Here is a 15740-nt window from a genome sequence, read left to right on the forward strand (position 1 = left end):
TTTGCTCGCTTCCGCCCCCGGGGGCAGTGCGGTGGCGCGGGCGCTTTCCGCTTCCGCCCCGTGCCCTTGCCCCTCCGTGTCCCGGCGGGATGTTGGCGGTGGCGGCGCGGGGCCTGGCGCGGGCTGCGTTACGAGGTGAGGCCGCCCGGGGCTCGGGGGCTGTCCCGGGGGGCGGCGGCCGGGCCGGGCCGGGCCGGGCCGGGCCGGGCGGTTGGCGGCGGTCGGTGAGACGTGTCCGTTTTTCTCCGCAGCTGGCGCGGCACCGGCGGCGGCGCGGGCCCGGCTGGCGGGGAGCTCTGCCGGGGAGACTCGCCGTAAGTGCGGGGCCGGTTTGTTGGCGGGGGGCGGCGGGGAGCCCGAGGCGTGCGGCTGTGCCCCTGCCAGCCGCTGGCTCCGCGGGAGGGCGCTGAGCTGCCCCAAGGACGTTCCTGGGCGATAGAACCGCTTTAGTGTAAGGGAAGGGTGTCGGGAAAGGGTTGGGACCTGTCGCGCGTAAACCCAAATTTTGTGCAGAAAATGGGGTAACCCTGCTTTGGATTCCCGTGCTTGCCCTGGATTCCCATGTGCATCCGTTCTTGTGGGTCCACCTGTTCTTTCTGTATCTGGACAGCAGCTTCATAGTTCCTCGTTGCCCTGAATCTTGAGGGTTTGTAATCATACCAACAGTGAAAATAAACCCCAGACAACAACCTGTTGTTTGTGTTTTAATTATGAAGAAGTTGCTTAGATGCTGGCAGATCAAACAACACCAGAAAACAAGATCCTTTCTAGACCCAGGTTGAATCACATAAGCAGTATCTAAGTTCATATTGTTCTGTCATTTCTGCCTTCCTCTTTTTCATCCTGGTACTTTCTTCTGTGTCATCTTTTTCGACTGTTCCTGCTCTGTTTAGAGTCCACAAAAAAAAATTCCATGTAGTACTGACACAAATTTCATTCCTTATCAAAGTGTCTAGTTCTGTGTTTTTTGTAGCACACTATGTTGCTAAAGTCCAGTCTCTGACAGACAGCTAGACTGGTTAAAGGGATTTTTAAGTCAGGGATGGGACTTGCTACTCTTTTTTCTATAGCTTTCTGTATTCCCTATTGTAATCTTGAAGACTTTGTTTTTCTCTTTAGCTACTGTCAGACCAAAAAATGAAGTAGAACAGAAGCAGCTATGTGCTTTTGGGGAGTATGTGGCTGAGATTCTGCCCAAGTATATCCAGCAAGTACAGGTAGGTGCTGTTCAGAAATTGTTCTTGTGGCGGGACGGGGCCCAGTCAATGCACCACTTGCTTGTTAGCTGTTTTCAAAAGTTGTTCTGCGGAAGAAAAATTGTCAGAATTGCATGAAAATTACTGCTATTATTAGACACCTTGTTCTGATGTAATTTTGTTTCTGCTGTACCACTTTGAGTATTCTGCTGGAATCAGCATAATGTTCAGTCCTGTTGGTGTTTGTACTCATGCCCTTCCCACTCACCATTCTGTTTTTGTCAGGTGACCTGTTTCAATGAGCTGGAACTTTTGATCCATCCAGATGGGATCATTCCAGTTCTGACCTTCCTTCGTGATCACACCAATGCCCAGTTCAAATCCTTGGCTGACTTGACTGCTGTTGATGTCCCATCTCGGCAGTATCGCTTTGAGGTAAGAACTGCCCATAGGTGCAGAACTTAGAGGGTTTCACAAGTGCTGACGGCTGTGGGTACTGGTTGCAGCTCTGATCACTTTTTTGGTTTCTGACAGTGAGAAGAAAATCCACTCTGAAATGCTGGGTTTTGTTTAATCTGTTAATCATGGAAGTAGTAGCAGAACTGATACTACATGGGTTCTTAGTCTGGCTTTCCTTTCCTCACTCTGCTAAAAGTCTCTTTTTTTTTCCTTTAAATTTCTTCCCTTGAATTCCTTTAACCTTAACAAAAGGCCTCAAAACTCCTTCCGGCCAAGTGGGAAATGCGGCCCAACAATCCTCCCCGGAAGCCCAACAAATGCCGGTGAAAAAAACGGTTTTCCTTAAAACCCAACAGGCCTCCTAAAAAATTTTCCCCTAAAAAAAAAACAAACCCAAAGCAAAAAAAACCCCTATTTAGTTGTTTTAAAAACATTTCTTTAAAGTTAAGGCCAAATGGGAGATGAGGCAGATTTTCAGAAGGCTCTCAGAAGATTTTGGGCACTGAACTTTGACTGACTTTCAGTGGATACTGGAGATTTGGTTCCCACAGATGCTTTTGAACGTATCACTGTATAGCTTTTCAGCTGCAGAAAAACCTCAGCTGCAAATAGAAAAAGAAAAGATACAGCTTTTGTGAAACTACAGACTCAGCATATTCTCTTCTCACCTACTATGAGAAAGCTTTGTCCACAGTATTGTTGCAAAGATGTTATTATAGTTTCACTTTGATCTGTAAAATTCAGTGTATTTCTTCTTCACCTTCTCCCACTGATAGTAATTGCACTAGTAGTTGATAGCCATTTTCTTTGAGATAGACTATTGTCAAGTGTTTCCATCCCTTCAGTATTCTCTCTTTCAAGATTTAGTATTCCTCTTTACTTCAATTCTTCTTCATCAGTCATGCTTTCTAAATCTCACATCATTTTTGTTACACTTCTAAGGACCAAAGTGATAAACTATTGGAACCTCAGTTGTTATAGTGTCATTTAGTGGCCAGCTCTAAAATGCTGTATGTGATTCTGCTCATAAAAAATATTTGAAATAGTCTTTGTGTGGTTTCCTTAGCCAGTGCTGTACTGCAGAGAGATCCATAAATGCCATACAAGACCAATGCTGCTTTTTATTCTGATTCAGATTGTGTACAATTTGCTGTCCCTGCGGTTCAACAGTCGGATCCGTGTAAAGACATACACAGATGAGCTGACACCTGTTGACTCAGCAGTGTCCGTGCACAAGGCAGCAAACTGGTATGAGAGAGAGGTGAGTGCTGGTGTGCTTGGGAACAGTCTTTGTGGAGAGAGGCTGTATTTTCCTGATTAAATTGATTTCCCAGGGCCCTCAGGAAGAAAGAAGTGTTTCCTTCGCTGCCTTTTCAGAGTAGGGGATAAAAGAGTGATTTGCTTTTGAATTAATTCTTGGATCAGTTTTGCTGGTGCTGTACAAAGCCAGGCACGTAACTGAAATTTTACGGACATAATACATGCAGCTTTTTGGCTTTTTTTTTTTATTTCAAATATCATTGAACTTACTTGGCTCCATTTCATTTAGGTTTGGGACATGTATGGTGTTTTCTTTGCCAACCACCCTGACCTAAGGCGAATCCTCACAGACTATGGGTTTGAGGGCCATCCCTTCCGGAAGGACTTCCCGCTCTCTGGTTACGTGGAGGTAGGAGATACAGTCATGTCTAAAGTTATCAAGTCTCTCTAATACTCTTATCTGAGTTTTCATACAAAGATGTGACTGCTTTACAGTCATTTGTCTGAAAGGTACTAAGGATGTTTCATTTGTGTGTATTCCAGAGGAGTTGTAGAGATCTCCTGCATGGAAATTTGAAGTATCACACAAAGTATTATCCATAATAAGGCAGCCTAAGGCCAAAGACATTGAGCAAATGTTATGTGCCATATAATATACCAAAGATACCTGTCAGGCAGAGAAAGTGCCTGAAATTCGTTTAGCATGTTTTCTAGAAGATTAAAGTTTCCACTGCAAAACTGAACCTTTCTAGAGGGGTAAAGGACTGAGTTGTTCTTAATTCATTTAGAACTTTACTTTGTTGAGCTTTTGTAGGCCCAGTTTATAAAACTAGTTAAACTGACTCTTGTGATTATCATTTACTTGTGTATGTCAAACCACAGGTGAAATGAGTGTTTGGTATCTGCCTAGTTTCAAATGACCGCCTTTCAGAAACAGACAATATTTTGTGCAGTTTTAAGACTGAGTTGTCTCAGAAGGAAACAGTGAGGTTCTTTAAGCAACGGAATTGCAGAAGTGAAGACCAGGCAGCATCTCCTGAGCTGGGGTTGGGAGATTTGGACTAACACAGTGAGGATAAAGCAAGCCAATCAGAAGAGTCTGGTACTCACCTGCATTTCATCCCATTTGTAATCTTTTCCCCATGTTCTGAGTGTTATGCTAAAAATTAGAACAACTAAAACCAAACAAATGCCATATTATAAGGATTCATGAGTGTAGTCTCAGCTATGCCAGGCCCAGTCACCTTATTTCAGTGACTCAGGAGAAATTCCTTTGTCATATGACAAACTAAAAGTGTTATTCCATGTGAACTTCGTCTGGACTGTTAGGCTGAGCACTCCAAATTCTAGGCGGTTAGTCTTGACACCTGAGGTGCATGGTAGCAAAGAGGAGTGTTTTCCTGGAGAGTCCAGAGATTTTAGTAGCATATGGAGGGTTCTTGTTTAGTAATGAGGAGAACTGAAGCTGTGGCAGAGGCCTGTGGGCTATCCATGGCGTAAGGAATAGAATTCCCTGCACTGGAGGGTGGTGTGGGTCATGACTGTGTACGGCTCATCACAGATGCTATTGGGACTGGGTGAAAATGACTGGTTGTGTCCTTTGCACTGTTCTAGGTGCGATATGATGATGAAGTGAAACGGGTAGTGGCAGAGCCTGTGGAGCTGTCTCAGGAATTTCGCAAGTTTGATCTGAATAGTCCATGGGAGGCATTTCCTGCCTATCGTGCAGCTCCAGAACCCCTGAAAATAGAAGCAGGAGCCAAGAAAGAAGACACAAAATAACAGCAGAACAGAGCGGATGCCCGGCACCATCCTTTCTGTTCTAACATAGTATTTATAATAATAAAAGTTCATATGAGATACTTGTCTGGTGTGAACTCATGAATAATGTTTTCCAGCTAGATGAAAAGCACAAGGTGAGGGAATGCTCACTTACAATCCTGATAATCCAACTAGTAGATGTTTATCTGATGCTTTGAGTTGTAAAACAACAGTTGCAAATTGAACAGAGTGCAGGCATTCCCTGTGGCTAAGGTGTTCTGTATACACTACTGCTAGCAGTCCTTGCAGGCATAAGTCGTAACCTGAGTGCTCGCTAGGAAACTGTACTGAAGCAACTGTGGAGCTTAAGCAGTGGGACAGCAGTATCTTAGCTTTCCAGGATGGGTGTTGGGAAAATGGTAATAATATGGCAGACATGCAAAGCTTTTATAAATGATTATAATGCAGTTCTTATTAGGACAACACAAATACACCTGGATCCAGACCAAAACAATTATGGAAATCTCTGTGTTGTTTCCATGGAAATTAGGTCAGTCCCTTTTCTCCAGACAGGAATTGCAGATAACCTCTGATTTGACACTCCCTCATGGTGGCTTTTTGTTCACAATCAAGCAGTCTTTACTTCCTTCCAACGTCTTCAGATTGTGCTTCTTTTCTGCAGCCAAAAATATCTTCTTCATCTCATAGACAAGAGTCGGTGCCTTTTTGTCACTATTCCAATTATTTTGAGCTTAATGATATAATAGCATTAACACTTTCTTTGCTTTTATGGAAAATCTCAGTTTTCTCCAAAAAAGCTGGAAGTACACTGTAGTTCATTGACAGTCATCAATTCATAATGTCCCTTGTCCTTGGTCTGGAAAATGCATAGTGCAGTTCTGCATCAGAAAGCTAACTGGCTTCATTAAGATCTGAAAACTATTGTATAAGAGATTTCATAAAATAATCCACAAGCTGTAGAGATTCCCTGAATAACTACTTAAGCTTTTAAATTGTAAAAGTACTAAATAAAATAGAGGTTCGAGGGATGTTAGAGTATGGGATGGAGGAAAGATAGGACAATAGTACATTCAATTAAGAAAAAAACCCATCTACTCACTGTGGCTAGAATTATGTGATCTGTTTTCAAGAGTAAAGGCTAAACTGCTAAGAATTGGGGTTTGTGATTATTTTCACTCCAGCCTTGTAAGCATGGGTTACTTAAATTTTTTTTTTTTTTTAATTTTATTTCAGGCTGCTGTGGCCAGCAGTGTTTGAGATGTGACTCAACAGTGTTCTCTGGTTAAAATTAATAGCATTTGCTGCTCACCTTAAAAGCTATAGCTCTACATGGGAATGAAAATGGAACACAAAACAGCAGAAGTGTGGGATTTTGTACAATTCTTAGCTCTACTTTGGGTCTGCCATCAATTGAGCTGATTAAATAGGAAATGCACTTTTAATTCTTACTACAAGATGTTCCACAGCTGGTTCTATTTTCTGTTGCAGCAGCTCTCATAGCATGCTGATGCCTATTGCACAAGACAGAAAAGTTCCTGGCATCACTTCTGTTACCATGAAAATTCTTTATGAAACACATATCCTCTCTCTGTTCTTCATCCCCAGGTTGCTTGAGGTGCCATAGACCACTCGTGGTCTCTGTATTATAAAAAATTTCCCAGTACGATAAGTCAGAAGACTGATGGTAGCAGGAAATCTGCCATTTAAACACGACATTTGTGCAGAGGGAGAATTTGATTGATGGAACATCAAGAAATGTTAGACACAATGCCCTGTTAAGTTAGACAACATACAAGCTTTGCTCAAGAATGTATGTACTGGAAAATCAGCTGGCCCCATGGGGACAGGCATTGCTTCCAGTAGGTCTTTAATATGTGGAATAGTTGCTAATGGAGCTAAATCACTTCTCTTAAGCTTAGCCTGGAAGATCATGAAGATGACAATTTACTCACCCAGACACATTATCCCAGGGCACAAGAGGTTACACAGCCTCACTAAGTACTGCCAGTGTTGGCAGTCTACCTCCTCCTCCACTGCTCCTGATCTCCAGGGGCCATTTTTGCCTATGGAGCCTCCTCACTCTGGCTTCCTCGTGGCTGGTGGACATTTGCCTCGTACTGGGTACGGTGTGGTCATCTTGGTCAAGCACCAAGCTGTCTTCCGAATCCTGTGTCCCTGCTTGTTCTGCATTGCCAGCTTCCACAGGGCTTGTTTGCCTGTGTTGGATTCCTCAAGTGTAGGAGGATGTTGGATGAGATTAAAGTCAGATGTAGCAGACTTAGAGACACACTGTTTAGAAGAGAGATTTTCTGATACTACAGGGACAAATAGACTTTAGGTGATGACTCACAGTCACCATGTTGAGCTTCCCCAGCTGAGTAGGTTTCACTGGTGTTTTCTAGAACACTGGCATTTCTCTGTACAGCCAGGCTAGCAGACTCTCCTCCCTGAGCGTGTGGCTGTAGACAGTGTCAGAGTGTCCACCCACATCATGGCCACACAGTTGGTATAGGCCTTATAATTGATCTCCAGTCAAAATCCAGATGGGGACTCCAGCTGAGCCTAGCACTCCTGCAGAACGGAGCTTATGGGACTACCGAAGGACAGGCTGGATAACAGCATGCCACATATTATGCTGCATCCCATGACATTTTCTCCAAGTTGTGCAAGGCCTGAGGGAGTCTGTTGGTGCAGTAGGTGCAGTGGGATGGGGCCTTCCTTGTCACTGTTACATAGCTCATTAGTCCTTCAAGCAGTGGATGCCTCTTATAAACTGGAAGAAAAAGACAAGGAAAGCATCTGCATAAGGACCGGCACCATATCTGGAAAATAGTGGTGTAACAGAGGTCCTGTCTGGTTATGGTCAGCACTTCACTCCTACTTTCCTCAAGGTTTTCTTCCTTCTTCCCCTTCAGTGACTCAAACTTCACCTTCTCTGGGAGCCATGTATGTCCTTCTTCCTTTCCCTCTTTCCTCAGACTTCTTCTCCTAATCTTTCTCCCCTGAGCACCTGCCAGACAGACCCAGGTGACTATGATCTTCCCAAGTTCTGCGTGGGATGATTGAAGCAAGTGATTTCTCCAATTCTATAAGCAGAATTTCCTTTTTGTGAATATGCTGTCTCTCTCCCTGCAGTCCCATTTCAAAGAAACTTCCCTCCCAAAGAGGCTCTTCTGATGCTGTATTAATCACACATTGTGCCTCAACAGCATCCAACCAGCTCCTGCAGTTTTTGATCCCTCTTATCTTGTTCCCATTTCCCATCTTCCTGCTTCAGGAGGTCGTGGTGAAAAAGATGAAACCAGTCAAGGTGCCCCTGCGTAAAACTGGCTTGTTATGACGTTTTGAAACTGCTCTGACAACAGACGGTATGACCAGGGGAGTGCAGAGAGGAAGGGTTGTGCACACTCAGCTGTGAATATCTGGCAAGGACAAAATCCTTCAGGAGGAGTAGGTGCACTGCCAAACATGTAGGGACTCTAGGCAGCTGTCAGAAGCTCAGGCTTGTTTCTTTGCAAGTATTGCTGTTGTACAGACAGTTTACCACTCTGCATTTGCCTTTCTGTGTGGGATAGTGAGGTAATTCTACAAAATTCCCCTAGCTCAAGGCAACATCCACATTGATGCTTGTGCCTTGCCTGCCACTGTATCAGTCACCTTGAGCACAGACTCTGAGCCTCCTCTCTTCTCCCTCCCACCTACAGGGGTATCCTCCTCTAGGCAATTCAGCTGCAAGCTGTCCCTAGGAAATTCTCCTGGGGGAGACAAAATCATGTACAGCCCTCGCAGATGTTGGCCAAAATCCCGAGCTCCTCCTTTTGTCATGTGCTGCATGCTAAAGGAGGCTATTTCATGGCCTGTGAGACACAGGGGTATTTGCGTAGTGAATTCTAGACAAAGTTGTGCACACTGTGGACCGTAAGGGACTCTGACACAAAGCAGAAGGCACATCAATCTCACTGCACAGACCAGCCACCAGTATCTGCTTTATGAGCTTGTGATTCACTTTTTAATAAAAGATACCACATTCCAGAAGAAAAGGATGCAACTAAAGCACAAGCAGCAGAAAATAATGAAAAACAAAAGCAGCACCACCTGACTGGAAGACAGCTAAGGCTATGACAAACACAGGTCTTATTTTGAATCCAAACTGAGGGTAAGAGTGGCTCTGGATATTGTGGGCCACTTCTCCCACGACTAGTCTGCGACTCTCCCATTATGTGCTGCTTCTCTTAGCTGGTGTGAGCCCATGTATTGCCAGGTACAGGTACAGATCCTGAAAGTTTCAGAAGATGCAGTCCTTTGCACACTGACAACTTACTAACTGGGGCATCATCCCAACCCTCAGTAAACTCTCTGGTGACAGTAATCACTACAAACTGATGTTCTGTAACTTGCTGAGAAAGGGATGCATGTCAGCTCTACTTCATCTCTTTTCTATGCAGATTTCTTTCTCCCTTTAACCTGAGGGAGATGGTATTTTTACTTATTTATACATGCTATTACATATTTGTATAACCCTAGCATCCCATACTGTGGCATACAGAGTAGAAATACAGAACAGCTTGACTGGGGATAGGGCACTAATGAAAGTGTAAAGATGTGTAGAAAACATATCTGCTGCAAAGGGAATCAGACAAAGTTTTGTCTATGTAATTCACAACATCTAAGGCAGACTGTGCCCATTGTAACCCAGAAATCCAGTCACAGCAGAGGACAATGAGATGCTAAAGCCTCAGGGACTTCAATACTTCTTGTTTGCTAGATCAGTTTACTGAGTTCTCCCTCCAGGAGGTTTGATAGAGAACTGAACCAATGATATTTCTACTGCCTGCTTGTATATTTTGGCTGCTGCTACCCTTCCACGAGACTGCAGTCTGATGACCTTATTTGTTTGTGACATTTCAGGATTGTTTACAGATTTTCAAACCTGGGAAAAAGGAAAACTGAAAATGAAGCCAAGGAGCTGAGCAGAAGTGTCACAGAGATGTGACAGAGGCACTGTGCAGATATGGAAGGGACTAGGAGGTCCTCCCTTCTTCTGAGGCAAACATACGCAGTGTAATTTCTTGCAACTAATAGCTTTCTTTAAGGCATTGCAGTGGGAAGTCATTCTTTGGAGAAGAAGTTTAAACAGTTCTGCCAAAAACAACTAAGTTTTCCAAGTTTCCAAAATATGATGGAAAATATCCTTCAGGGTCAGCAAGCTGAACTGCAAGCCCTTCCCAGGACTGCAACCAGAAACACAGAAAGATGGATCCATTCCAAGAGAGGCTGCTGAGGGTAGGAGCAGCAAGGGAAGACGTCACAGCAAACTCTGGCTCCACAGCACTGTCTGTGGAGCGGGTGGCAGCTGCTCCCGGGCAGAGCTGCAATGGCCCAGGCACAGTTCAGCGCCTGGCTGGTCCTGTGTGTGTTTGCTGGATCCCAGAAACTGACAGGTAGGAAACGCATCTGCTGGTGACGTGGCTTCTTGGCTCGACAAACATCTGTGCAATGCCATTTGTGTGATGTTTTGCCTGCTTCCTCAAATATGATTAGAAGCTTCAGGTAGCTGTACTGGCATGGGAGAGAGCTGGAGTCCAGCTGGGGGGTTTGCTGGGAGAGGCATCAGTAACCTACTTGCAGGCTGAAGACCTGCTGATATTTTTGCTGGCAAGGGGAGGATTTTCTCGGGTCTCCACTGGAAAAAACCCTGCTCCTGCAATAATGTTTGTGGATTTTCCATATACTTTTTGGAGAAAAAAACCCAAACCTGTTGAGTGATAAGTAAGGAACTATTTTCCATTCCCCAGAGGATATTTACATTATTATTTCAATATATTATTTGTTATGCTTTGTTTAATTTTTCTCTACTCAAAAATCTACCACTGTGTGTATTTATGAGGCAGTTACTAATAACAGAAGTTTGGCATCTATTCAACAAATGCACTTTGCAGACAGTCAGACATTCTCAGTAGAGGGATCTGTGAACCTAGAGGATCAGTTAGTAGAGAAAAGACCAGTGACAAAATTTTCAGATGATATAATATTTTTACCTGAGCTAAAAGTCTTGCTGGCACATCTATGGAGGAGTAGAGAAGACAAGCTACGTCCCTGCTCACATTCCAAAGCCACAGCTGGCTTGGATCATGAAGCCTGCAGCTGTGCAGAGAAACAAACCTCTGCAGCCTGCGGGGTGGCAGTGCACTTCTTCAGGCAGCTCGTACATCTCCCTGAAAAGCATTAATCAAGAACAGGAAGTTGGAAGCAGTGTTTGGTAACGGTCATCACACACAAAGAGTACTGAATAATTTTGCGACTTTTTATATGCACCTGCTGACCTTAACTCTGGAGTATTCAATATAAATTCTCACTCTTTTATTTTCATATAAAAAAGTCTTCATTCATATAAAAATGAAAAAAACAAAACCAAAACCAAACCAAAATGTGTCAGAGAGCTTACTATTTTAGACAAGCCTTTTCCATTTTATATTTCTTGACCTGAAGGATGAGTATGTAAGAAGTAGAAGAGGATCTTGGCTACATGATGGCACTGATCAACATAGAGAAGGGCAGGGATGTAGCCTCTCTCACAGTCCTGGACCAAGACTGCTTGTGCCTCCTTTTTCACAAAGAAAGGAATAACAAAGGCAAAATAAATGCAGAAAGTTAAAGCATTAGAAGTATTATTAAATAATAACTAAACAATTATTAGGGTTAATGTGATTTTCTTATCCAAAAACTACCATTCCTCTGGCCTCATATACATTTTTTACACTTCACGTGGTGTCATGTGGCCCAGCAAGTAATTAGCTGGACATGAAATGAGCCATAATGGATCTGACAAGGTTTCTTTTGCCCTCACACTCTGCCCCTGCCAGCGGCAGAAGCTTAGAGGGAAGAAGTATAGAACCAGGATAAGCATCAGGTTATGTTTTCACAAGCAGGTTGAGGAGCCTCTCAGCTCCCCACTTCCATTGGGCAGCATTACTTTCTCTAGCAAAAACCACCAAGCAAACAAAACCCGTCAGTTCAAAAACCACCCATACTTGGGTGAGAGGCTTCCTTGTGGCCTGTCAAACCAAGCGCCTTTGCTGCTGTATGCCTTAGCTCTATTGGAGGGATTAAGGGCCATGATATCCAAAATTTTCCCTTGCCTCACTTAACCACTGCTGCTTCTCTTAAAAAGCTTGTTATGCTTATCAAAATCCCCTGGACAGCATCTATCATGTTTGGCAAGCTATGAGTGGTAGCTCAGAAATACTGAAAACATAAACAGGAAGGTCTTGCACTACCAAACTCTCCTGATGTCTTCCAGATGAACATCCTCACAGTGGGACCAACACCCTTCACCGCAGCCCAGAGGACGCCAACATCATGTTAGAGGTCTCCTGAGCACTGGGGGCCCATGGGCCGAGGCACTGCTAGTGGCTGTGCTCCCACCTATCTGCATGTAAAAACTCACCTGTTCTGTTTGTTCTCCTCCCTGATGGATTTCAGGAGCCCCTTGAGAACGCCTCGGCAATGCCTAATTGCATTTGTGCTCCCTCCCATTGTGGGGTGCAGGTGAAGGGGGCTCTGCCCTGCTCCGTGGCACCTCACACCCCCAGGGTGGGACAAGAGACCGTTCCCGCTGGGTTCGGTGACTCCCTCAAAAAGGGCCAAGCACCTTGCCCAAGGTGGCTGCACTGGGGAGCTGCTGCAGATGGAACTGCGTGGGGAGAGGCTGGGCAGAAGGCAAGAGCTGGACAGGTCCCATGGGGACCTGTGGGGCTGGTCAGAAAAGGGGTGTGGTGCTGGCAGAGAAGGACATGGAGTGGGACTGGGTGTGCCCTGGGCAGCGAGTCAGGGAGCAGCTGCCTCCCGACCCGCCCGAGATTTGGCAGCACTGCAGATGGCTTTACAGCTCCTTTGTAGCTGATGGAGGGTTTGTGCTGGGCTTTCTGTTCGCATGATGCTCCTCTCTTCCAGATGCTCTGGGGAAGGCTGGATATTCAGGCCAACGGGACAATCCGGCTACAGGATGAAGAGCTGGCCTCCCTGCGCCCAGCACGGCGGTTCCTGCAGATTTTAGAGGATGAGGTTCCCAAAACACCATCAGAGATTGAGCAGCATCTGAGATATTATTCGCTGACTGATACCCCCTTACCTCTAACAGAATTTGACCGCCTCCTTTTCACTAGTGTATACTCTGCCTATCAGGTTCGTTCCATGCAGGGTCTGGATAAAAATCTCTGGATTCATTTTTTCTCTCAGCTGGTTGATGAAGTCTTTCGTGACCTGTGCAAGGGGCTCTGCCCTGCAAATACCACCCTCCTCCTGGCTTCCTGGCCTTGGAAGGAGAAGCCTTTGCATTTAGCATCCCTGAAACACTTCTATCATTCTAACTTGCCCAGGACCAAGAAAGACACTTAATGAGGGAAACTACCATAGGAAAGGACACATCTGACTTCAGCTGCATCCTAGGTTATCTTCAATGCTTTCTACATTATGCAGGACTTTGTACAAATATACCACACCTTTTTGTCCTGCTTTCTGCACTGTACTGGCAACCCTATAAGACTTTATACACAACCTTTTACTTTTAAAAGAAAAAAGACAAAACTATAAAGTGCATTTTACCTCTCCTGATTTTTTGCTAAGTGGTGTGTTCTGAGGGCGGCAGTGCTACTTAGATGTCTTATCCATCTTGATCACTGATGCTTACAGGGGAGAGAGCTTGGAAGTATTTTTCCAGGATGTTATGCTGGTGTCCTAGCTGACCGCATTTCAGATCATTCAGTTCAGCCTCCTTATATTCTCCCAGTGGTTTCAGCCAAATACAGGATCTTTTCTCCTCTCCAGTAAGCAGCTAAGCAGATTTTGCTGTTTTTCATGATACAGCTCACATATTTAATTTCATTTTTCTGCTCATGTGGCATCACATTTTATATGTCAATAATAATTTCCCATCTCATGTATTCATTTTTCTTTAAAAAGCAACCTGAAAATGTATGTATTCCATGAAGCTTTCTAGCGTTTGCATATCATATTTACACACATACACAGCTTTGTTTCAGTTATCAGTTTGGAATATACTTCCTGAAATCTCATTTAAATTCTGAAGGATTGTGACCTAGATATTTCTTCAGCAGATTTTGCCTCTCTTCTATAAAGTTTTTTTTGTACAGTTATGGCACTTTACAAGCCAAACATAATAAATATTGAATCTCTATCCTCAAAATCAGAAATACAATCATTTCACAGAAAAATATAATTAACATATCTTTGTCTTAAAAATTGCAGTTTGGAATTAAATAAATGTAATTATCTCCTCAGGAGGATTTTGATTTTCTTTTTTGTTGTTTCTACTAGGTTTCCCACTGCCACTAGAGATATATTAATTTTGAATATTTATTACATGTGCTTAGATGATGGAATCCCTAATTCCCTTTCTATAATTTTTCCAGCCTCAACAAAAGAGGCATGTGCGACATTCAAAGTGGCAACTGTTAGCTTTTGACCTAGTTAATCTTCTTCCAAGCAATTGCAGCCCAACAGATGGAGAAGAGAAATAGTAAGGCAGGAACAAGAAGCCTGGAAGCAAGATGTCACAGACAACGGTTTTAGAGGTCAGGTTAGGGCTATGACAGGAGGAGACAGATTTACACAGTCAATAAAGCAGGTTGGTTGTTGCTGATTTTTTTGTTTTGTGTGTTTATTTGTTTCATTTTGCTTTGTGCTTGGACTTGTTTGTTTTTCACTCCAAAAGGTGTAGGAATTAAGATCAGAATTTTATTTGAAGTAAAACTTCTTGTCCCATCTAATGTTCTACTGTTCTTATGCTGTTTTTTTACATACCTCCAATATCTACCCGTCATCCTTTTGCCAAACATGCCCCTAGTCTTTAACATCTAGGATATGTATGGAGCGACAGAGGCAGTGAGTGGCTGCAGTTAAGTCCAGTTTGAGCAGAAAATATTTAAAAGCTGAGCCAACATGGCACTAGTGCATGAAAATACTATCTGGCTGGAGAATATACAGTCTGAGCCATATGAACGTATGGATAAAGGCTGAGTGGGTTGGCTTATGACTCAGATGCAAATACACTGCTTCGAACTCAGGATTTTGTTAGTAGTAGTTTAAGAGCATTGCTATCTGTTGAGCAGATTATAAATTCAACTCAAGTGATGTCGCAAAGTTTTGTGCATGCTTGAAAGGATGCACTTTTGCAGTTTATGTCCTTTAGGGAGAAAAAACAGAGTTTAGCTCAACTGAAACAGCACCAGTGGTGCCACGATGAAGCCTCCAGACTCCTCTGCTCCTACTACCTCCTCAATGGATCCTGCCGACTGCCTGTCTGTCTGTCCGTCCAACCACAGGAACACAGCAGGGTCCTCTACAGCCACAATGGCCTCCCTACAGTTGCACTACAGCTCGGGAGAACATAGTGTGTAAGAAAACACTGGAACACAGGTGCTGAAAACATCACTTCATGGTTCCTTTGATCATGCTTGCACTAGGCTATCGATGCAGCACATGGCAGGTTAGCAGTACCCTCGTATTCAAGGGACTCATTTCTGGGAAATGTAATGCCCCCGCAGTCAGCAGTGCATGGCATGATACTACTCACACTTACACATTATGAGCCTGCTCTTGACCCAAATCTTCAGAGATTTAAAAATACATTTTTTTTCTTCATACTTATCTTGCTTCCAAACTTTCACAGGATGGTCTGTTCCTGGATTTAAGCCCTCATCTTTCAGTACAAAGGCTAGAAGCCTACTTTTTTGTTTGTTTCTATATGTATTCTTTCCATGACATGGAAGCTGAAATTCTCAAACACAACTTCTTGACTTCATCTACATCAGACTAAGAAAAGCACCAAATATTGTGAAATTTACAATTAAATCATAAGAGGTACCAACCCTTCACACACACAAGTGACAAAAAAGAGTGTACACAGACAGACTGGCTCAGTAACACATAATGCAGGTCATACAATCACCATGCTGCTTTCTCACCTGAGCTGGTACCTCAGCCAGTAACAAGTACAAAAGCTACAAAGTAGCAACAAATTTC

At 43.8% G+C, this 15740-nt stretch overlaps 2 protein-coding genes across 3 annotated transcripts; both read left to right on the forward strand.

The window, feature by feature from the left end:
* The first annotated feature begins 18 nt into the window (after nucleotides 1-18).
* On the forward strand, nucleotides 19-4777 carry NDUFS3 (NADH:ubiquinone oxidoreductase core subunit S3). Its single transcript, XM_017811320.1, has 7 exons — nucleotides 19-135; nucleotides 252-314; nucleotides 1120-1217; nucleotides 1482-1631; nucleotides 2791-2916; nucleotides 3205-3324; nucleotides 4530-4777. The coding sequence occupies exons 1-7, from the start codon at nucleotides 90-92 to the stop codon at nucleotides 4695-4697; spliced, it is 771 nt and encodes a 256-aa protein (XP_017666809.1). The 5' UTR covers nucleotides 19-89; the 3' UTR covers nucleotides 4698-4777.
* A 4916-nt stretch (nucleotides 4778-9693) lies between these two features.
* FAM180B (family with sequence similarity 180 member B) lies at nucleotides 9694-14355 on the forward strand. 2 transcript variants are annotated; one of them, XM_017811334.1, is made up of 3 exons: nucleotides 9694-10138; nucleotides 11998-12065; nucleotides 12651-14355. In XM_017811334.1, exons 1-3 carry the CDS (start codon nucleotides 10072-10074, stop codon nucleotides 13092-13094), a joined length of 579 nt encoding a protein of 192 aa, XP_017666823.1. In that variant the 5' UTR covers nucleotides 9694-10071; the 3' UTR covers nucleotides 13095-14355. The 2 variants fall into 2 exon arrangements, with proteins under 2 accessions (XP_017666823.1, XP_017666829.1); XM_017811340.1 differs by having other exon boundaries at nucleotides 10084-10138; nucleotides 11998-12132.
* Nucleotides 14356-15740: the final 1385 nt, after the last annotated feature.

The sequence above is a fragment of the Lepidothrix coronata genome, unplaced genomic scaffold (genome assembly GCF_001604755.1).
Source record: "Lepidothrix coronata isolate B3197 unplaced genomic scaffold, Lepidothrix_coronata-1.0 Scaffold1, whole genome shotgun sequence".
NCBI classification, from domain to species: Eukaryota; Metazoa; Chordata; class Aves; order Passeriformes; family Pipridae; genus Lepidothrix; species Lepidothrix coronata.